The sequence below is a fragment of the Sinohyriopsis cumingii genome, chromosome 5 (genome assembly GCF_028554795.1).
Source record: "Sinohyriopsis cumingii isolate HCF-2022 chromosome 5, ASM2855479v2, whole genome shotgun sequence".
Taxonomy (NCBI): domain Eukaryota; kingdom Metazoa; phylum Mollusca; class Bivalvia; order Unionida; family Unionidae; genus Sinohyriopsis; species Sinohyriopsis cumingii.
This window is the reverse complement of record NC_142965.1, coordinates 4,511,724-4,536,546: the sequence shown is the minus strand read 5'-3', so window position 1 is coordinate 4,536,546 and position 24,823 is coordinate 4,511,724. Positions and strand designations below refer to the sequence as shown.

The following is a 24,823-nucleotide window of genomic DNA, read 5'->3' as shown; positions in this document are numbered from 1 at the left end:
CAAATTCTTTGGTCTTCCATAAGCAAGAATTAGTATATTTTTGTAAAGTGTTTTACGCTGTTTTTATTTGATAAATTTAGGAGACTCCAATATTTATTAACTATAAGGCCTATATTAGGTGAATAATTTTTTTAAATTTTTTCTTCATATTTTTGTAATTTTTCGTTTTTGTGACTTTTCTCAACTTTTCGTAACTTTTATCACTTTCGTAACTTTTCGCACTTTTAACTTTTCGTAACTTTTCTCACTTTTTTCAACTTTTCGTAACTTTTCGCAACTTTTCGTAACTTTTCGCACTTTTCGTAACTTTTCGCATTTTAGTCATACCCATATATTTGTATTTGTTTCAACTTCATCCGATTTCGGCATTCTCTGTAGGCCAAAGAAACTCGAAAACGGGTCCATTTCTTTTGTGAGAATTTGAATTTGTTAGAGAAAAGGCATCATAGTTAAGTAAAATCTGACTTAAACATCATAACTTTACTTTGTAGAAAAGCGTCATTATTTTAGTTGTCAGTTGTGTGAAATATTCCTCAAAATTTTACTTTCATAACGATGTTAGTTGACATCAAAACAGACTACACAGCGCCTTTAGTTAGGCTGTAAGACCCTGACGCCAACAACATAAATATCAGCATCAGGTCTTACAGGTAGGACTAACTTGGGATGAGTCCTTAGCATATAATTTGAAGCAGACAAAACAGAAATAAAGCGTACTTAGAGAGGTAGGATGATACATTACCTTGATACAGAAATAAAGCGTACTTAGAGAGGTAGGATGATACATTACCTTGATACAGAAATAAAGCGTACTTAGAGAGGTAGGATGATACATTACCTTGATACAGAAATAAAGCGTACTTAGAGAGGTAGGATGATACATTACCTTGATACAGAAGGAAAATACGCATGAACTATCAGTTCATTTCAACATTGTACGGTTTTGAAAAGAAAACAGGCATAAATATGGAAATAATTAATAGAAAGTTCCAATAATGTACCCAATCAAACCTTAAAGAAAGTTACTTTTAAAAACAATTAACTATTAAAGACTGCATTGTGTTCTTTCTTCATTGAATCATCTCTGTACTATATACTTTATTTGGTTTTACAAGAAGTTCTTGTGAAATAGTGAAAGTAAGTTTCTGTTTCCTCAATGGCTATTGTAGAATCATCACTAAGTAAGAGTAGATGTTTCGATTGTAAGTAGAAGATATATTAAAATTACTTTTGGAAGATGATAAAAAAGAAGTAGTAAAAGCAAAGCTTCACAAATAATAAAATGACTAAGTACAAAAATACTGTGGAAATAATAGTATTCAACAAACTAAGAAATGTATTTTGGGACCTAATAAGTTATACATTCCTGGAATTCTATACTTTATTAAACATGGGGTGGTTTTTCTAAGCTTGACAATAGACTATTTCCTCCTGCAAATATAGTCATCTTTTAATTGAATGCTCATTACTTTGTTGAAAACTGAACTATGTAGTGTTATTAGTCATATTTGACAATGTATTAACTGTTCAATCACATACAAAAGTAGTATAGAGGAAGCAAAGTTTGCAGAGGCCATAATGGAACTTCTGAACTAGTTAAAGTCTTAGTTTGAGAACAGTCCTGGTTTCAACGTGTGGTTAAAGAATCTACATCCATGCGTACAGACTGATGCTGAACAGGGACAGGGGCCTTTGGAACCAGACACACATATGGGACAATCTATTAACATCATTCACCAGTCCTTAGTACGAGGACAAAAGCTTTCTCTATACTTTTGTGTATTGAACAGTTTAAACTTTGTCAAATTTGGATGCTCATTACACTAATGTTGTCTAAAACATGTTTCGTTATGAAAGGCAAAACTAGATCTCTACACATTTTCTATCTGAATTGAAGTATGTGTGTGAGAAAGGAAATTACTTGTACTTTTCCTGAAAAATAAATAATTATATATTTCTCCAATGCATTTACCTTTAAGCATCGCTGACTTCCATCTAGTGGTGTGAGGCACAACTACAACTCCACTCTCTACAGAGATCCAGGCAAGAGCCTCTTAGGTAAGGTATTACACTCACTGTTATAATTCAGGTCATTATTGAAATAAATCAATTTCAGAATTATTACAAAGAAGGTTATAATGAATATTGCATTCATTTTGGCATCAGGATTAAAATTTATATTGAGTACATACATTTAGTCATTATTGTCGCTACATGAATTATATCAATAACGCATATGACAGCAATTATATCTGTATAAGTTATGTAAATGGGATTCATCCAAATGAAAAGAACAGGTAGCCCAAGCACTTAATATAATCTTTGAACATTACTGAGGAGAACCGTAAACGGAATCTTTTCATAATGAGATATATTGTAGTGACTGAGAGCAATTGTGTTACTGCATACTTCTGGTCGACTAGAATGACTCTGTTGATGATTGTAAAACAGAAGGAACTTCTGCAAAAAGAATGCAAGTTTATTGCTCACGTCACCATTGTTTGAAGCTTCATTATTATGGAAAAGTTGGCAGTGAAGGAACATGAAAGGAAATCAATTTTATTAAAAGTAAAACTTTAGAGAATAAAAGACATTAAAGAATGTCTAGTCTCGATACTGTTTACTATACACATTTCTTTGAATTATCATCAGCGTATCCTTGCAGACCAGTATGAAACAGTCATTTAACTTGACCTGCTCTTAGTTGAAAAATCATTTAATGTTTATTTACATTCAATATAAATAAAGCAGTCATTTCAACATCCTGTTAAAATATTTTTAATGTTTTGTCTTGCAATTTCTTTTGATTTCACTTCCATTGAGATATTTCATGAATGTAAATTGACTTGTTATAATGTCTAGTTTAAGATATATGTGTGTACATGGTTTAGAACCTTTAAATACTACTAGCTAATAAAATGGAAATTAAAAAAAAGAATGTTTCACATTATATACAGTATGCTGAAATTATATAGAACAAACAAGCAAACTAATTAAGAAAATTAACTTTTAAACATACATGTATACTAATGAGAGCATCATTTGTGACAAATATGATAAAGCATTTCTATATGATGGAATTTTTTATCAGTAATAACTTATAACATGCAATTTCCATTGTGTGGTATATAGAGTAAAAGTCCTTTCTTTTTCAGATACTACAGAAAAAGCGAAATTGTAGTGAAACACGAACAATGTGTGTCAGCCACCTTTTCCAGATCGCAGCAGTGTGCGTCAGCCACCTTTTCCAGATTGCAGTGCTCATACCTCATTATTGTGTCGAATATGCCAGGTTTATGTTGGCTCTGATTTTCCAAACTTACGAAAGTGGTAAGTTCTCAGTTGTAGAATATAGCATCATTCTAGGATATATTTTTATCTGTTAAAATTATTCTTGAGCTTTGGGACAGTCATGTGTTTGTTGTGCTTGACTTGGCCGCATAAACAATCTTTCATCCGAATTTACAGAAATGCAATTATGAAGAGCCTAACTGATTATATGCATGTGCCACTTTTCCACAAAATAATAATCGTTTGGTTTCAAAAACTGTTTTTCATGATAGAAAATGCACCATGATACATGTGTATTTGATGAAATGATGCATTCTCCAATATGTTTTCTTTTGGTTGATGCGTTATTTGTTTCATCTAGAAATGAAACGTGAAAATCAACCTCAGGATAGGACATCTGCAGAATTGACTTACCAAATTACTGGCACTAAAGCTGGAAGTATCCTGGATATCTCAAAAACTACATTTAGACATGACTTTCATCAAGACCAAAAGATAATGACAAGAAACAAAAGCATTTCTTCACGACAAATGCATCCTCGCAGACATTTCTACAGGATGAAACGATACATATTCCTGAAGAAGATAACATGCTTGTGGGAAAGAAAAACTAAGTCCAAACTGACTCATGTGACAAGATCCAACTCCAGTTTTTCTCCTATGGATTCATTTCTTTCCTACCACTTGCACAAAAATTACTCCAAAAGTGAAAACTATAGCTCTTCTTCAGAATCTGATGATGACATGGAGCTGAGTACGGTAAGATCTTTCTAGTCTGTCAACAATACAAAACAGTTCAAACTGAAACAAAAATTAGACCAGACCGATATATTAAAGTATCATCAGATGTAAGGTGGTCAGCATTTTATATGTAAATGAATCATTAATAGGAATATATTGTGTTGGTGTCTCTTTCTTTATAACATTTGAGTGCTTCATAATGTTTTGATAATTACCTTAAATCTGAGAAAATATAGATTTCACAATTGTATGGTGGTTAACTGAAAACCAAAAACAACCAAACATGAGTTATAATACACAGCCCAGTGAAATAAAACGCTGTCTGTGTTTGCATTTTCGAATGGCTTTTGTTGTGATGGATATAAACTCTTGAATCAATCACATTATATATTTTTGTTTGAGCATCTTAATTCAGTTGTAGGATATTAAAATTTAATAGAGTTTATATATTTGGAGTGTACCTATCTCCGTTCAGGATGAAGAACTTGCAGGAGAAAGTCCAGAATTTGTGCAACAAAACATTGCAGACATTGTGAATATTGGTCAGGTCCATGAAGCTAACATTGCTGGAAGTTTCCCAATCCAATGTGAGGAGGATATTTTGGACCAACGTCCAATTTTGGTAACAATTTGGAACTAACTTTGCATGACACGGAAACGATTTTATTCACGAAGCATTTAGTAGGTAATACGCAATTGCTCCCTACAAGTCTTAAGCAATAAGAATCATCTGTTTTAATTGTTTCACCATTTAATGAAGTTTTCAAAAGTATCCTTCAGTAACAGTAGTCTAGAAAATATCGTTATTTTTCCTGAAAGTTTTTAATATCATTTTAAAACTAAAATCATGTTTGCACAAATAAAGATTATTAAGATACACTTAGTAACTTTTGTCCATAATTATGGAGAAGTGTGGCAGTATCAAAAAGCATAACGTACCTATTGAAGTTCCAGGAAGAATCACAAGTACACCCAGGGTGCCGATTCGTTTTATCAAGCCTTGAAACCAATGGATGTCAAGTGAATGATAACTACAACAGATATATCTTGGACAGTCCATATATTGATCTGCATCCTGAAATACCGGTAGTATCATATTCTCGAATCTTGTTATGAATACAATTATATAAGTTCTTTAATTATGAATATGACATTAACTTTAAGTAATTATTTTCAGCAGTTGCATTTAATGAAGGTAAATAATATGTCATGTTGAATAATGTTAAACTTCTAAATCAGGTTCTATACAATTCAGAATAATTCAGTAGTTTTTCTCCAGATATTTAAAACAGTCAAATTATGTCACATATTTAAACTATTTGTCACAATAGTTTGAGCATAAAGTAATATTTGTTAATTATTAAAAAAATAATGATGAATGTAAATACAATTTTAGAAGTATACAAACATAACAAGTACACAATCATTTTAATAAAGGAACATAAATGATATCTTTTCTGCTCGTGGATCCATAGAGTGTTTAGTGCCACAGTGATGACTGACATTTAGTTGCAGGTTTTTTGTTTGTTTAGGAATTTCATCTGTCAGTGAACAGAGTACGGATATGCTAGGCCCACTTGGGGCAGAATCAGTTCATTTGGATTATCATATTGAAATGTTGAGTTTGGATTGCAGTGTTTCAGACTAGATGCTGGAGTTGTTCGATATATTTATCGTGAGTGAAAATTAGATGCTTCAAAGAAAAACATTTTACAGACTAGACTGAAAGATAGGGTTTGATACGGAAAATTCTGCAGCCTACGTAATTACTAATAGTTTGACAGAATGTAAACATTCGTTTTTTTTTCAATCGTTTTAATTGTTTTTAAAATGACTGAATCTCATGCATAATCTTTATCCAGATACAAATGTGATAAAAAATTGCAGACAACACAGATTCATACCACAGATCATTCCAGTAATATTCACATAAATCCTATGTCTAAACTTTAAATTACATGTTATAAATACAGGAGACATCTTCATGATGTAACGGTATTTAATGCATTTTGTGCTTAGGTAAAACTGCAGGAAGAAAGCAGTCTGATACTATTTAATGTCAACGAATTGCCACAGTTTAATTCACATTCTTTTCTTCTATAATATTTATCAGGTTGGTGGGATACAAGTCCACCATGATCCCCAAAATGCAGAATTTTCTGAGCAGGCTGCAAATGCTTTCCAAGCATTTCTGGGTATGTGTCAATTTTTTTTCAGTCTTGCTTATAAGATTACATCTCAGTCAACATTAATTTTTGTCTAGTGCTGTTGTTTTCAGAAACAGTTAAATATTAATTGTTTATCAGTTCTAAAGATATCAAGTCCTTTATGAATCGATACTATTTTGTGTTGGTTAATAGCGGCACAACTTGATTGAACTATTTATTGTTATAGTCTTAAGTCATGATAATTAACATTTACACATTACAGAACGCATTAAAGAATTGATGCAAACTAATTGCATCAGGCGATGTTCGGGAATCGATCATGACCTGATATATCAAGAGTTTCTAAGAGACCCGGGTAAGTAATATCTATCTATTAGTCTATCATCAGTTCATATATCACAAAACCTTTAACATTGGGATGCACAAGAAATGTATAGATGCCTAAAAATGCAGGCCAAAATCTTGTAGCGCTGACCATGATTAAATGGTGAACATCGTCAGATATAAAAAGTTGTTAGTTTAAGAGTGAATAATAGAAAATTTATATACAACCAAGAGGAGTCTAGTCTATGTCAAACTAATAACAAACCTTGAAATAAAAGGTTTGTTTGGCCAATATTGTTTGTTGGTTCATCGTATATTAGTTTCGTTTGCCCAATCATAGGAAAACAGCGTTGGCCAAACAAAATTTTGCTTATGTGTACTACATACGGCCAGCATGTTGGGTGATTTTTGGCCCAACATTGTGTGTCAATTAGCAGCAACATTGACCCAATATTTTGAAACTGTTAAAATCCACGTTGGTTGAATGTTGGCCCAACGAAATGCTGGCAACTACTGACAGTGGTTGGATTATTGTTAGCCCTTGCCAAATATAGACAGTTATTGACAATGTTGATTTAATGTAGGACTACAAACTGTTGCCACTTGTGAAATAATGTTTGTGCTAAATAGTTGTAAATAGTATTATTTTTCAAAACAAAGTTCTCACTATGGACAACACTCAAACCTAAAGAAAAACATACATATATATTCAACCAAGTCTCAAATTGTGTACTGAATAAAAACGTGTGTATATTGAACCTTTGCCATCGATGAAAACTGAAAATGGAACAATGTCATTTCATAACACTAAAGCTCATTCTATGGATGCACTGAGAAACACAAACTAAAGACCTAACAACTTAACATGGTATAGTTAATTTGCTAGTTACCTTAGACATATATACAACCTGTACATATGGCCTTTGAAGTTAGAGTTTTGAACAGTTGTTCTGTTAATCATCATTGTTAGTTTCTAAACTATTATTATTCATCTGAGGGAAATCAGTCTCTGATTCACTTCAAAGATGCATAACTACATGCAGAGCATTTAAATATGTAGCCTTTCACCTGTCTTCAAATTTCTGATTAAACAGATAATTGCAAGAAAGTAGATAAAATACGTGTGAAATTGAATTCAAAACCGCTAAACGTGGTTTTAAAAAGTATTTGGGCTTAGTAGCCAAAATTTGTTTATGCCAACCTTAGACAAACTATCTGAACAATTTAAGATAGACAATCAACTGTTATGTTTTACAGCAATCAGTTAACAATGTCCTTTACTGTAAAAATCCTTGAGGCATTATAACAATCCATAAGCCCTGCTTGATTGCTATAAATAATATCATAGTGTTGTACATAATACTGCTGGGATTGTATAAAGGGCTAACATTGGGTTATTGTTGTAAGAAATATTGATGGCTTTACAACAATCCACCAGTACTGAACCATTATTGTGAATGATACTGTTGGCATTAAAACAATCCATCAGCACAGGGTCATTGTTGTACAGAAATACACAAATGTAGGATAATTGTTATAAAATGCTTTTGGCATTAAAATAGTGCAGCTAAATGGGTCAGTTCTATTACTTCGGCCCTTTTTGTAAAAGTACTGTTGGTATTTAAAAAACGCAGCAAAGTTGGGCCAATGTTAGTGAACCTAATGCCAAAATTAGTTAAAATACGCTCAAATACCAGTGTGTTTATGTTGTCTGGGAAGCCATTTGACTCTCCGATTTGTTGTAGTTGATATTAAAAGCCAAAGAGAGTGATTAAGTTTAGAAATTCAAACAATAGTTTAATGCTGAAGATGATTTAAATGCTTACATTGAAATGTTGAACACATTCATTTCAAATTCAATATATCATAGGTAAAATGTACAAGTTACAGAAATATGACAGTAGTGTCAATGATTTGTAGGGTTTTGTCATTTGCATTAGGCAACTCAATGTACAAAAATACAAGCAAATTAAAATTTGAGAGGGAACCATCCACCCACCCCGGCCCTCCCCATTAATTTAACAAGTGTTGAACAGTTTGAGATAGGTTTGATATCGCTTACATACGCTCAAGAAGGCTATCAGTAGTTATTCAATAATATACAATAGTTTTCAAGTGGCCTGCTGGTTAGAGTGTCTGCCTCGGATGCAGGAGGTCTTGGGTTCAATCACTGGCCGAATCATACCAAAGACTTACAAAGATGATACTAATAGCTGCCTCGCTTGGCGCTCAGCATTAAGAGATTAGTGGTAGGACTGGTCAGCCTGGTGTCAGGATAATGTGACTGGGTGGGACATCATGCTACATGTCTCCGGCATGATGCCTCAGTGCTAGACAACACTATAAACTGCCACAGTGCAGACATCGTAGCTATATCACATCACATCACACACACAATAGTTTTCAAAGTTATCCTTCTCTATCTTCATGTAAAGATATACGTGGCGAGACAAGCAACATAATTATGTTAAACCTGTAATGTAATAGATAGCACTGAAATTATAACCTCAATGAAAAAAAAAGTAACGAGATTTGAATGTATGTTGCATAGTTCTTCATACTGAATAATGCAGTGTGGTGTATTTGAATGTTGAGCACGCTGTTTTGTTATCATCCTTTTAGTTTATTTATTGTATATGCATCAAAGTTGCTAAGACATATGTGTTGTATTTCTAGTAATTTGCCTTGTTTGCATAATTCTCAAAATTTGCATTAGTTTCTGATACCTTTACCTTTCCATTTCATGATGTAAATATTTAATTTATTCAAGGTTTTCCACTTTTAATGTCTGTTTTTGTCATTAGTGGATACATATGGTTTGCTACCATTGTCATAAACACTAATCGTTTTGTTTAACAGAAGAACAGTTCATATTTCTTGATTATTACCAAATACTAATGCCAACTCTATAACACCCGAGGAAATTCTTCTCTGGCTGACGAAACTAATACAGTTTAATAATCGATGGCGAGTTTCGATGACAAAAAAACAAACGAAGGCTTTCATATTGGGGTCAATATGATTCTTATTGTTTGATTAGTGTGTAAGTTTGGTTACTGACAATGCAAAGTAAGAGTATAACTGTTATATTGTGGAACGTTTGCACAATCTTGAAATATGGAAATAATATATCAACATTCATAATGAAACGAAAGCTTATTGTAACAGTTATTACAGATGTCACAATGTTCCCAAATAACAAACGATTACCAATCTGTGACGATATATATATATCTATATATATATATATATATATCTATATATATATATATATATATATATATATATATATATATATATATATATATATATATATATATATTCTGGTGAAGCAATAAAGCGAAACCGGTCACAATGTATATGTTGGTGTTGTGATATACATATATATTCGTCTAGTTGTATCATTACATAATATACTATGTTATCTTTCACATCAATTAAGTATTGACTAGTAATTTAACAACAATTTTTTTTCCATTGAACATGACAAGTACAAACATATTATACTTTGAATGTTCTATATTTACTAGATGAAAACAAGTAGGAGTAAAACTGATCATGTTTTAAAATATTTAGTTTTATTTAAAATCAGTCTCAACTCAAAGTATAAAAATGTTAGTTTGGAAAAAGGCCTAACTATTCACCAGTTATGTCTTGGGAATGCCCGGCTGGTGCATGCATTTCATTCATATTCCAAATTCTAAATACAGTAAATGAGATTTTTTTTGAATCACATAGACTATCATTTTATTAGAATTTTAATGCATTAGACTTTATTTTGTAACTTTAAACATTGGTTCATTACATTAGATGATGTACTTTTTATAGAATACTCACAAGTACATGTAGGTTAATGTATACACAATTCACAAAACCTTCATCATCATCATGTCAAATAATTCCGAACCTGGTGAATGCATTACAGAAATGAAGAAAAAATAAAAATAGGGATAAACAACATGAATCATGAACGGAAAAAAAACTAAAAATAAAAGGAAGTTGTTTCACGTATGTATTATAGGTGTGATTCTTGTAGATTAGAAAGATGGACGGTTTGATGATTCAAGTATTCAGTATTTTTTTACAATTTTGATTAAAATAATTATTGTATTGGCTTCAGTTTTTCAGAGGTGCATCACTAATTTAGTCATAACGCCTAAGTAGTTACAAACGGTAGTAGTTTATATGTTGGGTCAGAATAACATCTGTTTGCTAATTCCAATTAATCTGATGTAAATTGTGATGCTTGCAAATGTAATAATTTTAAATGATACAGTCACTATTAGAACATGTAATCAACTTTATAAATGTATTAAAGAACTGATACATGTAGGGGATGAATGGAACAAGAAAATTGCTCAAACTTAGTGTTGCATCCAAACCTACTGTCTGATATGTTTTGTGTTCATAGTATTCACTTATTATAGTATAACACAATGATATCAAACAATTTTTGCCATTTAATGTGATATATTTTTTTTTAAAGATCTGACTTTGCTTATATGATATAGTCATCATCTATTTCAGATAAAAATAGTATAAGGGACCCAATTCAAGCATCAGGCGATAACTCGACATCTGGACTAGCAGCTGAAGTGAATGTACCAGGTAGATAAAACACTTTTTACATTCAGCATGTTGTCAGAATGGAATATTTTGAGCATTATACTCAAGTGTATAAGTAGGATACCCTTTTAAAAGTGAACAATTATGGTATCCTTTACTGGACCCCCCCCCCCCCAACTCTCCCAAACAAAACCAACTAAAACCGCTTCATAATAACAATATACTGAAAGTCTACTAGAATATAAAACAAACAGTAAGCAATAGAAGAGATGTACACTCTCAATAGAGCAGTAAATTGCCGTTGTAGGATCATGTATTGATATAATTTTTTATATTCTGAAATGCCTTGTTTTAAACTTATTTGAAAAGCTGTATCCATTGCATTAAATGGACATAATTCCATTTAATTTCAAATCATGTATCATTCAACAAACTTGAATAAGGTATATATTGTACACAATGTTTCATATTTTTATGTTGAATGTCAAAGAAGGGGATTGACAAAGAGAGCAAAGAAAAGTGTTCTAAATTTGTAGTCCATGGGTATCCAGCACTTATCACTTGTGATGCAGGGGGTTTGATTTTAGCTACCGTATATACTCACGTATAAGCCCATTCGTGTATAAGCCAATCCACAAACTGAACAGGTATAAACACTAAAAAGTGCATGCCCCGCATATATAAACCGACTTACAACTCCAAGGCATCTCAAGATGCACAAGGTAAGTTCTAAATGCATTTAGGCAGACTTGTATTTAAAATGTTACATGTATCCTTATCTCGAGGTTAACGTGCATGATTATTAAAAAGAAATGATATAAGTTGTTTGAAAAGTAATTTATTTAATTTTCTGTTTTCTTATAAAGTTTCAGAAATAGTACTTCGAAAATTATGCTAATACCGTAAAAGCTGAGTAGTAGTTATGTTTTGATGTAAGCAACCTTACACCATACCTGTCAACTTTCAAGCCTTATGGGGAAAAAACTCCCAATTTTTGAGGTCCCTCAATGCCTAGTTCCTGATTTCATACTATCTTCTGATTTTTGTAGAGAATTCCCGATTATTACATTATGTCTTTGATTTTCATTTCTTCTAAACAAGAAAAGTCCTACCTGCTCTGTTGTATCTCCTGTGAATTATTGTTCTGATGTAATAATTATTTTAGTATAAAAGCATTCACTTCACTAAATAGAATATTAAGTTTAAACATTATTCACATAAATTAATGATTATTTTTACCTCTACAAAAATTAAAAATAAACTGGAACAAAAAGATAAACCACAACAATAACATCATACACAATTAATTTCCATCCCAAGAATGATCAATACGAATGCTGTAACTCCATATGCTATAGCTCCATTCCCATGAAAGAAACTTACACAAGTGAACATCTGGCATTATTATACTGTATATATCAATGCTAAACTGGTAATATTTACCGGTCAAAATTCCTCTTAACACAACATAGGAGACACTGAAACATCAAGCTTTCCATTGTGTGGAAAGCTATGTTTGTTCACTAAGTCTGGAGATTTTACAGAAACTATTATTATGACCAATTTGGTTTTATTGTAATTGATTTTAACTGTCACTGGGATTGTGACTTTGACTATGACTAGAGATGTCTAGAGCTATCTGAAACTGTTTAAAGCTGTCTGGAGTTTCCAGAGTATTTAAGGCTGCATGCTGTCGATATGTATGTATGTACATATGTCTGTGCCACGGACGTAGACGTAACAAATTTAAAAGGGTGCTGTATGCTGTCTGTACATGTGTATACGTAAGACTGTACATGTGGATCCATAAAGGGTGTGAGCGGCCGATAAGAGTGTGGGCAAACCCAAGGAATCGTGCGACTGTACAAGGGGTCTAGAAGCATACATGTAGTTCAATTATTGTTCCAATTACATTTTTATGTTCATAAGAGTATTTTGAATCTTAATTGTGTTCATAAGATTATGTGAATCTCTCTTGTAGTATAGAATACTGTTTGAAACGTATTTGCAGTCCATGAAGTTCATATTGATTTCATAGTTTGGGTTTATTTTCAATGTGTGAATGTTGTGTAGAGTGATTTGAGTCTATCGTATGTTGAGAGCGTGAGAAAATCATTGTATTTTTTACATCATATATTTTACTTTATTAATTCATTTCATAAATTTCCATCTTTCTCACATTGTGTTTGTCTTATTTATTTAGTCCAAAAATCCACTCGGTTTATATTCTGCGACACCACTGACCCACTACAGTGGTCAACAAAAAGACCTAATAACTGTCAGGTTTACACATTGACCCACCGATAAGCCAAGCTATTTATTCGAGGCCTTTATATTTTCCTAAATTATTCGGTGTATATATGAGTATATACGGTAGTTAAATCATAGTAGACATAAACAAGCTGCTTATTCTAACAATAATATGCAGGGGAAACAAACTGTTTCCTAACAGTAGTATTGCATACAAAATGTGTGTAAATACATAGAACAAAATGCAAGATATTGATTACAAAAGACATTAAAATAATTTGTGTTGCTTTCTGTTTCCCATATAAATGGCCCATAATAATAGCATTTTTAATCAATAATTTTAAAAACATCGCAGTGTTGGCTGTGGTACAGGTGTAACAAATTTCTCAAAAAGAGACTTTATTTAAGTAGTAGTCTATAAAAGGTAAAATTAGACTCGAACATAATTGAATACATGTAAAATAAGTACATTTATTTTTTACCTATTCACAATAATTCCTGGATTCTGGTTTATTAGTATTAGGTCACATTATAATTTTCTTCCAAGATTTATATGTGTGTATGCAGTATTTAACATTGTTTAAGTTTTCTTGCATAGATGTAAAAAAAAAAAAAAAATTAAAAGTTATTTGTAAATGTATCTTTAATTAACATAATTAATAATTTAGAGTTAGAAAAATATGAAAATTGCTGCCTGAGACCGTGTTCAGATTTATGTTTATTAGTTACGATCATTCCTTTGGAAATCATCTACAGAGTAATTCACATCTTATTACCCAGCATGTTGTTGTGTCAAGCTTGGTAATATCATAATAGGATTTGTCTGTCTGTTCATCCTTAGCTCTGTTTTTTTGTCCGTCTGTCTTTTTTGAGATTACTGCTAAACAGCTACATAAACTCACAAAATTATGTTGTTTTGTTTAGTCTGGCAACTGTTAGCAAGGGTATTCTATATTTATCCTCCCCACACTAGGTTTATGGGATTGGTGTTAAATGTCAAATATACAATGCATGGTGTCATTTATTTATTTCATTTAACTAGTTAAAATGCAGTCATTTTCAAATGTTGTAGAGAAAAAAGTAAACAAAAATATTAAATGGAAGTCGTATACTGGTTGTAATAAAAATGAAAGAACTCAAAATTCTCCCAATTTATATATTCCGAGAACAACTTCTGGAGTTTTGCTGTATCATGTGACTACCACATTGACATGTGCTCTCTGCTTGATAAATCTGACAGGCCTGATTGCTGGTTTTTACAAACGTATCTTATTTTCATTTAATATAATTGAATTTCTGTACAATAACATAAAGTATTTTTGTTGATATGTGACTGTTGGACTTTGATGTCTTCATTTGAGATTTTAAAGTCATGTGACTAGTAATGCAAATGGTGAGTACTGGGTCAGGTTTCATCTACACCGTAAGTTTGTCATGTCACCAGATTAACGAGATAGCGATTATAATGCTTGCCATTTGTGAGAAAATAAATCATTTTCCTATCGATTTCATGCAGGTATGAGTTGATATAGCATAAGTTTAAATTCTCTAGGCTTGCTGGTAAGTGACTACCATATGTCGCTACCGCATAGTGGTGGCAAATTCAAAATTTTTATATGCAGTTGCAATGACCTTACACCCCAATCTAAATGTCCTAATATGAAAAATGGAGTGGGAATATTCTAAGGAAACTCGGATTAGAAAACCGACTGCTATTCGTTTTAAGCCAAATTTGTAGTCCAAAATGTTGAATCTCAGAGCTGAAATGAGAAATTGTATTCCCTTGTGTTACATATTAAAAGATGATACTAGCCCCTGTATCAATACAGGTTTGAGGACTGGTTTAATGAATTACAAGAAGACAAGTTGATTTTACAGAAACTTCAGTCCTTGTTTATACAACATTATACAATTTTGAAGGTCTTTTGTCTAAATTTAAATGAACCCTTTTGAAAATGTTTTTTAACTGATGGATTTTTAATCAGATCGTCTTGAGGAGATTAGTTTGAAAAGTCGTGTTTGGGATTTTATTGACAAAGATAAATTCAAGGTTAAACTCATTCTGTTACAAAACAGGAATCTAATTATTTGCGGTTTTTTTTATATATATACTGTAATAGGTAATGTTACTTTCTGAGCTGCACAATATATATATATATATATATATATATATATATATATATATATATATATATATATATATATATATATAATTCTTTAGAATTAAAGGTTTGAAAGGAAACTAAATGTAATTTATGTTCATTATGTTGTTCCCACTTAGCACCATAATGCAGCAATACAAAGTTAGAATTTTTATTCTGTACATTTAAATGACTTTACATACCAAATTATAGGAATATAATCAAACTTGTATCATGCGGATTTGTACATGATCATCTTTTCTGACTTCAGTGTTTATGGAGAATCTTGAAAGAGAAACATCTTTAGATTTAGAAAATGCATGTTTTATAATCTAAAATGTTCTTTAACTCCATTCAGTTATGATCACATGTGAACCTTGAAAAAGCAATTTAGTCCTGGAAATGACCTTGAAATTTATCTTTAGAAAAGCATGGGAATCATGCTACTGTATCCAGTCTATAGTAATACAAAATATAAAACAAGATCTTCGTAGACACCATTATGGAATCAAAAATAAATCAAGGAATTGTTTAGTTTTCTGATTTTAAGAAATGAAAGCAAATGGATAAATGCAAATACAAATGAGAGCACAAAAAAGTACATATTTAGCAGGACTATCATCTTTATGAGGTGTGAGGAGTTAAGTCATTACTTTATTTTACTTTTATTATACACATGTATATATTGCTTTCTGTGATTTATTCCAAATAAAACTGCCATATTTGGATAAAATCATATCTCGAGTTCAACAGAAATGTTGCTCAGTGTATTATTTGATTTTGTACACCACAGGAACGGAATTAGAAAATGCACCAATGTGTGACAACAGTCCAATTGATGATGGAATAGGAGCATCAGGTAATTATACTTGCAAAATTCACATTACTAATTAAAATTCTTTTTTACTGTATGGCACATGATATCCTTATTAACAATTACTGACCTCAGGGTGGTACATTTCATAATACCATTTTCTTAATTCTACTTGTATGTTGCACCAGACATGTCTCAGACTTTTTTTCCCACTATCAACAATTTTTTTTTTTTTTTTTTTTTGGGGGGGGCCCCAAGTCTAAAGCGCTCTTCATTACGGATCACTGCCATCTCACCTCTGTCTGCGGCGGTTCGAGTCTAAGATTCAGCCAATGTGGGTATGTGAGAAAGCTTGCCAGTAGCTTCTCATGGGTCGGTGGTTCTTTCCGGGGTTTTCTCTGGTTCTTCCTCCACCATTAATACTGGCCGCCATGTATAGCCTATCATGTGCTGCAAAATGGCGTTAAATCCCACAACAACAACCACCACAACAACATCAACAAGTTTTAGTATTTTTGGATAATATAACTAATCCAACAGTTTAATTATTCTTTTTCAATTTCACCAACCAGTGATTTAGTTTGATCATTATATGAACAATAGAAATTGATGTGAGAAGTCTTGTACATTTTTTTTACATTTAGAAGACTTCCATGCTGACGAGAGGCTCACCTTGTTAAGCTTTTCTTGAACAGGGTAAATTTGTCATATATTTAAATTCCAGACAGCATTGGCTTCTGTTTAAAAACAAAAACAACAAAAAAGAAAACTGAGTTTATACTTAAAGGTGACCACATGTTTAGTCCTATGCAGTAATGGCCCTTTACAAGATTGAATATACGTGTACACAACTACCAGCTAGTTCAGTTCTGAATGTATATGTACCATGTGGAATTGGCCATTTAATTCTTTGGAGCTAAATTATTATTTCTTGTGTTTATGCTATTACTGTATTCAAAGAAATCTGAACCAACTTTAGCACCCCAAGGTTTAGACAATTAATTTCCAGTTTACAGCCATTTTTGTTTTAAAAAAAACACCAAAACAAACAAAAATGAACAAATTCTGAATTTACGAGATTGAATATACATATTTGTTCAATTTTAACTACACGTGTACTACAAGGGACTGGCCATTTAATTTAAAGTCCTAGATTTTTCTTTCTCACTGGGATAATTTTTGTTATTACATTCACCACAAGATAGATTTATTTCAAATAAGAAAAGTATGGTTCCTTTTTATAATACAAGTCTCAAATTTAAATCACACCCCTATTATCCTGAGAATGGATGTCAGAAGAAATAGCACAAAATATTACTGAGAACACATCAGCGCCCCTGCCTCCCCACCATAACTCTGCAAAATAAGACCCAAACGTACACACACAAACGTACAGTCAATTGGAATTTGATTATTGTTTTGTTCTTGCTTATGTTTATTGGATATCACGCATACTTTGAGTAAATAGATACATAGACATTTGCTTTGAGGCCCTTTTGAGGAAAGTTATGGCTTTTTAGAACCTTTGTTCCTTCCCCCACCTGATTTGGCTGTGCTTGTGCATGATGTAACTATCGGAACTTGTGCAATATTGCTTCACATCTGTCAGATATGAATGTGATTTTGTTGTAAGTTGTTTTACATATATTGTTCGTTATCATTCTTTCACTACGGAGTGCAATAATACTGAATTTCATATGATACTTAGCTAAGCATATTGCACGAACTGCAACAAGAATTTAGAAAATAAACATGTCTGTACATTCTGATAACAGTACTAAGAGATTGTAAAATAAATAAGATTCATTGCGCCAACTGTGCTCCAAATTAGCACTTTCTGAAGTTTTGTTTCATGTTAAGCAGATGATTCCATAATATGCAGTAAAAAGTAGTAAACTAATTTGAGACCAAACTTTGTATTACTGCTACTGACAGGTCTTTTATTTCCATAAAACCATGTTAGAGACATGTTACTTTGACACCTATCATTTTTATCAATCGAGCGAAAGAGAGAGAGAGAGGAATCAGTCCCATGTCTTTCACCTAATCCATTTTAGCTGCAAAGCATTATATTGAATATGGAAATCAGTTATAGAACGAAATGTTTTATTTTTAATTCGATTTACTTTTTTTATCTCAATAGCCAAACGCTTCAGTAGCCACAAGCAGGGAACTACACTGAAATAATTAAATTTCTTAGATTTATATTACGACTAGGTTATTGACATATTGTTTCAATATAACTGATTAGTTTGTTTTGTTTTGTTTTCTATCATGATTTAAAAAAAAAATTATATAACAGAATGATACAAAATATTTGCTGAACATTTAAGATTTGACATTTTTCTACATTGTTATTCATTTTAACAATACGCTGAGGTCAGATTAATTAGAAACAATTATCAAACTTCTGCTCTTAATGATGGAACCATTTTTTGAGACGTAAACTAAAACATGCGAAGTCAAATGGCTTCATGTTAGAAATGCACCTTTCCCACGCTGAAACTGACATCGTGTTCTGAAGCTAGTTTTATAACAGTGTTTACAGTTGTCTTTATTAGGGAGAGACCATTCAAGTTTTCATAGGGTTATATCATTTGGAAATTTTATCTTGTGATGCATGAAAGAATTTTTTTAAATGCCCTAGTCGGAAAGAACCATAAATTAACTGACCAGTCCCATACAGTATAAATGCAGTCAGAACTGAACTGAAGTTGCTAGATGTATACATGTATATTCAGCTTTGGACTGTGTCATTAATTTCAAGAATTACACACTAGGTTCAGATTGAAGTGTTAATTCAGTGTTGTTGTTTTTTTGTTTTTTTTAACAGAAGCTGCTGTCATCGAGAATTTTAATATACATACCTCAGATGATTACTTTTCAGGTTTAAACAGTTGCATAAATTTGCAGTGCTCAAGAGAAGATCAACAATGTCTCTTCAAGTCTGTGCATAAATCTGTTAAGATTTCACTGAATAAAGTAAAAGCATCAACATCTTGCAAAAGGCATCAATCTTCCTTTTGTAAATGAAAAAAGTATAGTATGTATTCAGTTATTGAGGCATTGTGACTACGTTAGTATTATCTAGTATTTGATTTGGCATCATTTCTATTTCATTGACTACATTAGAACTAGGAAATGTGTATATTCATCTGATAACGATGTAGATAAATTAACATCTCTCTTTCTCTCTCTCACAACCTACGTTAGGATGTGTGGAGAGAGAACTTGGAGGGTCTTTTTCTTAATCCTCTCCACTCTCTCTCTCCACCACCACTGTATTGCTCTGAGTTCCAAAAATACATGTGAGATGTACTGTACCAATGTGCTTTTCAAATCCAAATACATATTGTTTAATCGTCTTTCAAAGAAATCCCATTTTAACAGATATATGTAATCAGTCCATTCGCATCCATGATAGATGGATTTCAATGTTATTTGGTTATGTTCCACAGCATGTTATGTATTTTAAATGGAATTTTACTGTGAAAACACTGCGATATAAAACAAAAGCATGAATAATTTATATCTTATCATAGAGAATTACATCTGAATCATTTCGTGATGCAAGCTCTCAAAAGATGATATTCTTTTGGACTGATAAGAAAGTTATCTTCACTTAAAATCATCTTTATGGTATAATTGGCAATACAATGATTGTACTGTATATTTTGTAGCAATTGTTCTAAACCTGTTTATACTTTCCTGAGCAGAAGCCGGAACAGCTTATGACGCCATGACCATGACATTTTTATTATTATTATTATTATTATTATTCTCAGGTGCAACAAGTCTAGATACTATTTCAAGACAGAACATGCCAATAGTTCTCCCACACACTTGTGTTTTCTGTGGTAAACGGCAAGTTTCCATCCGGTTTCATCCATGCCAGCATGCAATATCATGCCAGCAGTGTTCAGTGAGCAAGTACAAATGTTCTGCATGCGGCAAAGTCATCGACCAAAAGATTTTAGTTTAAAATATGCAGGGAATGATTCTCTTCTTTACTGAAATGATGTAGTCTGTTTAAATGCATTTTAAAATGAGGAAACAATTGATTTTATAAGAGATGTATACAAAAATGATCAAGGAACAATAAAGAAATAAATAAATAATAGAAGAAGGGGTATTAAATGTGATAAAAATTTAAAAACATCAAAACAACATGTCAGTATTATCATTTGAATGAGTATTTCAGAAATGGGATTGCAGATTCTTAGACCCTATATTTGTAACATATTTAATAAAATAAAACAATAATCCCACATAAAATTGCATCCTATATTTAAGTCCATTGACACTTGAAATATTTGAATTTATCGAGGTGTTACTTTACCAAGTTGTTTTTCAAAATTACTTGCCAGTATATTAAATGAAGGACTGTTGAATTGGGCAATGGAAAATGACAAACTGTCGGATGCACAATTTGGTTTCAAGAAAGGAGTGGGAACTAGAGATGATTTTTTTGTTTTACATTGTTTAATTAGTAAGTATATAAGTCAAGTTGAAAGGTTTTATGTCGTTTGTTGATTTTTAAAAGCCATTTGATAGTGTTTACAGAAATGGTATATGGTTGAAGATTTCTAAACAAGGTATAAAATAGTAAATTCTTCTTCATTCTATGCACGGTGTTGTTAAATCTTTTATTTCACATTGAGTTATTTGTAGTGCCTCTTTGAGCATGGAGTTAGTTTGATAAAATGTGTAGTGTTATTACCGATACTTATTGAAATATCATTACAATCTTTGGGAGATATTGGTATAGAGTTCAATGAGTTGTTTTTATTTTTGACATTATTTGCTGACAATTTAATTTTATTTACATGAACCATTGCGGGCTTAAAAAAAGCTAATGGATACTTTATAAGGCTACTGTAATAAATGGAATCTAAATATTAATTTGATAAAACTAAAGTTATGGGTTTTAGGAAGGGTGGCCCATTGAGGCAAAACAAAGTTTGGGATATGTTCAGATGTAATATTGTGGTGGTGAAAATTTTTAATGACTTTGGTCTTGTTTTCTCAAACAACAGAAAATTCTCTAAATCTCAACCAACATTTGCTGATAAAGCACTAAAGGCAATGAATACGCTTATTTGTAATTAGACAGAAATGTTACTTAAATTATATTGAATGTTTGAACATTTGTTATATTGTTCCAGCCTTGTTTTTCTCATCAGAGAAATGGGGTTTTCACCAAGCTGACACGATTAAACATGTACAACAAAGGTTTATAAAATATTGGCTAAATGTAAATAAATAACAGTTTCTGATGTCAGTGTATAGTGTGTACTTGGAAGAATCCCATTTAAATATTTAAGGATGGTTATGTTAGATAAATATCAGTTTAGAATTATATATTCTGCAGATATTATACTGAGCATTGTATAAAGGCAGTTATATGTTGAAAATGACTTTAAAAATAGTATCAACTGAGTCACACTCCTTAAAGAGACTTAAAAGAGATTTAGTTTTGGTGAGGTTTGGATGTTCTGTGATTCTGTAAATTGCTCTATTTTTATTCATATTTTTAAACAAAGAGCCACATATGCTTTTCTGGAATAATAAATTACAAACTTCTAACAAACTTTAAATATACAAACATAACAAATGACTACGGTTTTGAAGATTATTTCAAATGCTTGGATAACCATAAACATTGACCAGCTTTGACAGAATTCCGAGTGTCTTCCAATAACAAGAGAATTGAAATTGGTAGATATGAAAGCAAAATAATCGATAAAAGTTAAATATATTGCATGGTCTATGTTGAAGATAAAGGCCATTTTATTTTATTATGCCATGTGTATACTAGCTTGCATATAAACCTAATTTGAAAGTAATTCTGGAATAAACCCTCCATGCACAAGTAGACTGATTCGCTAACTACTAGAAATAAGAAAATAATATGTTCACTAGTCATATATGTTTATTAAATGTTTAAAATATGAGATAGATTGTTACGTTTAGAGTAATTATTGACAAAGATTGTGTATATTTGTCTAACCTTTCCTTTTAAGCTTTTGACAATTACCATGTTTAGCTTATATTTAAAGTTGCTCATATAGCGTTTGATAACCATGCAATATTTGTAATATTTATAATATTAATTCTATACACATGTACCTGCTTTTGACAGTAAATGTTTTGAATTTAATTAAATTATGTTTAATCAACATGGTGTGTGTAATGTAGATGCTCAAAGGGTTATCTGATTGTAGAATGTTAAAGACATTTCTCAACTTTCTTTGTAGTAGACTAAGATATTTATTCTTGCCAATGTCAGGCCTTCCAGTCATTTTTCAAAACCGTATGTTTTTAGAGGATGATTAGTTTGAAAAAAAATGGAATTTTATCGGACAGTATCAAAATAATGCATATTTTATATGGCATTTGGCCCCAAATCATTGCGGTATTCTATTGTATTGTCATACATTATAGATATTGTATATGGCAAACCATTAGAGGGCATTAAGTGTCAGACATATAGATAATTTACAGGCAATATTGTCTCAAAATTATTGGTATTTTATATGCTATTAAGTCTCTAAACTATAAGGGGCATTTAGTCTCAAAAATTAATCTCAGATAGGATTCTATGGGGAAACCAAACAAATATAGGGATAATTAAGTGCTAATATTACTAATTGAAAATAACATGAATCATTACATCAGTAACCGTATTACTATTTCATACAACTATTTAACCAACAAACTGTCTTTTCTGTGATAAGAGTGCACCCAAGTCATGTGAACTTGATCCAATTCCAACATCACTGCTGCTTGAGTGATTAGATCCAGCATTGCCTTCACTAACTGATGTTATTAATACCTCTCTCTCTCATCTGGGGAATTCCCATCATTTTTCAAAACTGCCATTGTAAAGCCTCTGCTGAAGAAACCAACACTAGACCATAACAATTTAAAGAACTACCGCCCAGTTTCTAATCTCCCATTCATTTCAAAAATCTTAGAAAAGGTTGTTCTATCCCAGCTTGTATCTCATCTAAATTCAAATAGTCTTTTTAGCAATGTACAATCTGCATATCGCCCTTGCCACAGTACTGAAACCACTCTTCTAAAAGTAGTTAATGACATTCTCTCTGCGTTGGATAGCGGAAAGATTACAGTCCTCACCCTCCTTGATTTGTCTGCAGCATTTGACACAATAGACCATGATATATTACTTCACCGTATCCAGCATGTATTTGGCATTCATGATACAGCTTTACTGTGGTTCAAGTCCTACTTGGTCAACAGTACACAAATTGTATCTGCAAATGGAATACACTCCAGCCCACTTCATCTATGTTGTGGTGTTCCACAGGGGTCTGTTCTTGGACCTGTTCTCTTCATTCTGTACACTCAGTCGCTCTCAAGTGTCATAGATCATCATGCAGTGTCTCACCAATTGTATGCTGATGACACCCAAATATACCAATCTAGCCACCCAGCTGAAGTTGATGCTACCATCCAAGGTGTAGAGAGGTGCATTTCTGATCTGAAATCATGGATGACTTGTAACAAGCTGTAGATGAATGATGATAAAACTGAGGCCATTCTGATCACAACACAAAGACTTTCTCATTCACATCCTTTACCTCAAACAATAACTATCAGCAACACCAACATTAAATTCACACAATTAGTACAAAACCTAGGTGTTACTCTGGACAGTACTCTTACATTGCGCCAACATGTCATGAACATATGCAAGGCTGCATATCTTGAGCTGAGACGCATCAGCTCCATTCGCAATTATCTTTCAGTTTATGCCACTAAAACACTTGTGTGTTCATTATTACTTTCAAGACTGGACTATTGTAACTCAATTCTGTCTGGTTCATCTCAATATCTACTCCAGAAACTTCAAAAAGTTCAAAACACAGCTGCTCGGATCATATTTAGAGTACCACGATCAGAGCACACCTCCCCGCTGCTCTGTACCCTACACTGGCTATCCATTAGATCAAAAAACAAACACAAAATTTGTTCTCTGTGCTACATTTCACTGTCGGACTCTAGTCCAACATACCTATCTGACCTCACCCATGTGGACACACCAGCAAGATACTTATGCTCCTCTTGTGACAATTGTATACTCATTATTCCCACTATGAAAACAAAGACATATGGACAGCGTTCTCTTGCATACCATGGCCCAGCAATGTGCAATGAATTGCCCACTGAACTTAGACACAAAGACACAGTGATCACATTCAAGAAGGCTCTCAAAACTCACTTATTTCGACTGCAAGAACAAACTTAAAGACCTAATAATGATTCCTACCTGAAATATTCTCAGCATGTTTTTTATTTTTTAATGTTTTTCTAATTTCATGTTGTTTGTTTTTATAATAATATTATTATGCTTCTTATCTTATAGGTGTTGTCTAATGTTGTAAAGCACTTAGAGCTTCTAAAGATTAGGCTCTATACAAAGCGTATATGTAGTAAAAGTTCTTTTAACATATCTCTACTGTTTGATTTTAAAATCTTTAATTAAATACCTTCTTGAACTTCTA

The 24,823-nt window shown here is 32.1% G+C and overlaps 1 protein-coding gene across 5 annotated transcripts; it reads left to right on the top strand.

Annotated features, from left to right (window-relative positions):
- The first annotated feature begins 344 nt into the window (after positions 1–344).
- LOC149798557 (uncharacterized) lies at positions 345–24,823 on the top strand. 5 transcript variants are annotated; one of them, XM_089957366.1, is made up of 11 exons: positions 345–448; positions 1,980–2,058; positions 3,156–3,330; positions 3,653–4,050; positions 4,508–4,654; positions 4,981–5,118; positions 6,146–6,227; positions 6,463–6,555; positions 11,052–11,132; positions 16,275–16,340; positions 20,081–24,823. In XM_089957366.1, exons 3-11 carry the CDS (start codon positions 3,195–3,197, stop codon positions 20,275–20,277), a joined length of 1,338 nt encoding a protein of 445 aa, XP_089813492.1. In that variant the 5' UTR covers positions 345–448; positions 1,980–2,058; positions 3,156–3,194; the 3' UTR covers positions 20,278–24,823. The 5 variants fall into 5 exon arrangements, with proteins under 5 accessions (XP_089813492.1, XP_089813491.1, XP_089813490.1 ...); XM_089957365.1 differs by having other exon boundaries at positions 354–725; XM_089957364.1 differs by having other exon boundaries at positions 354–869.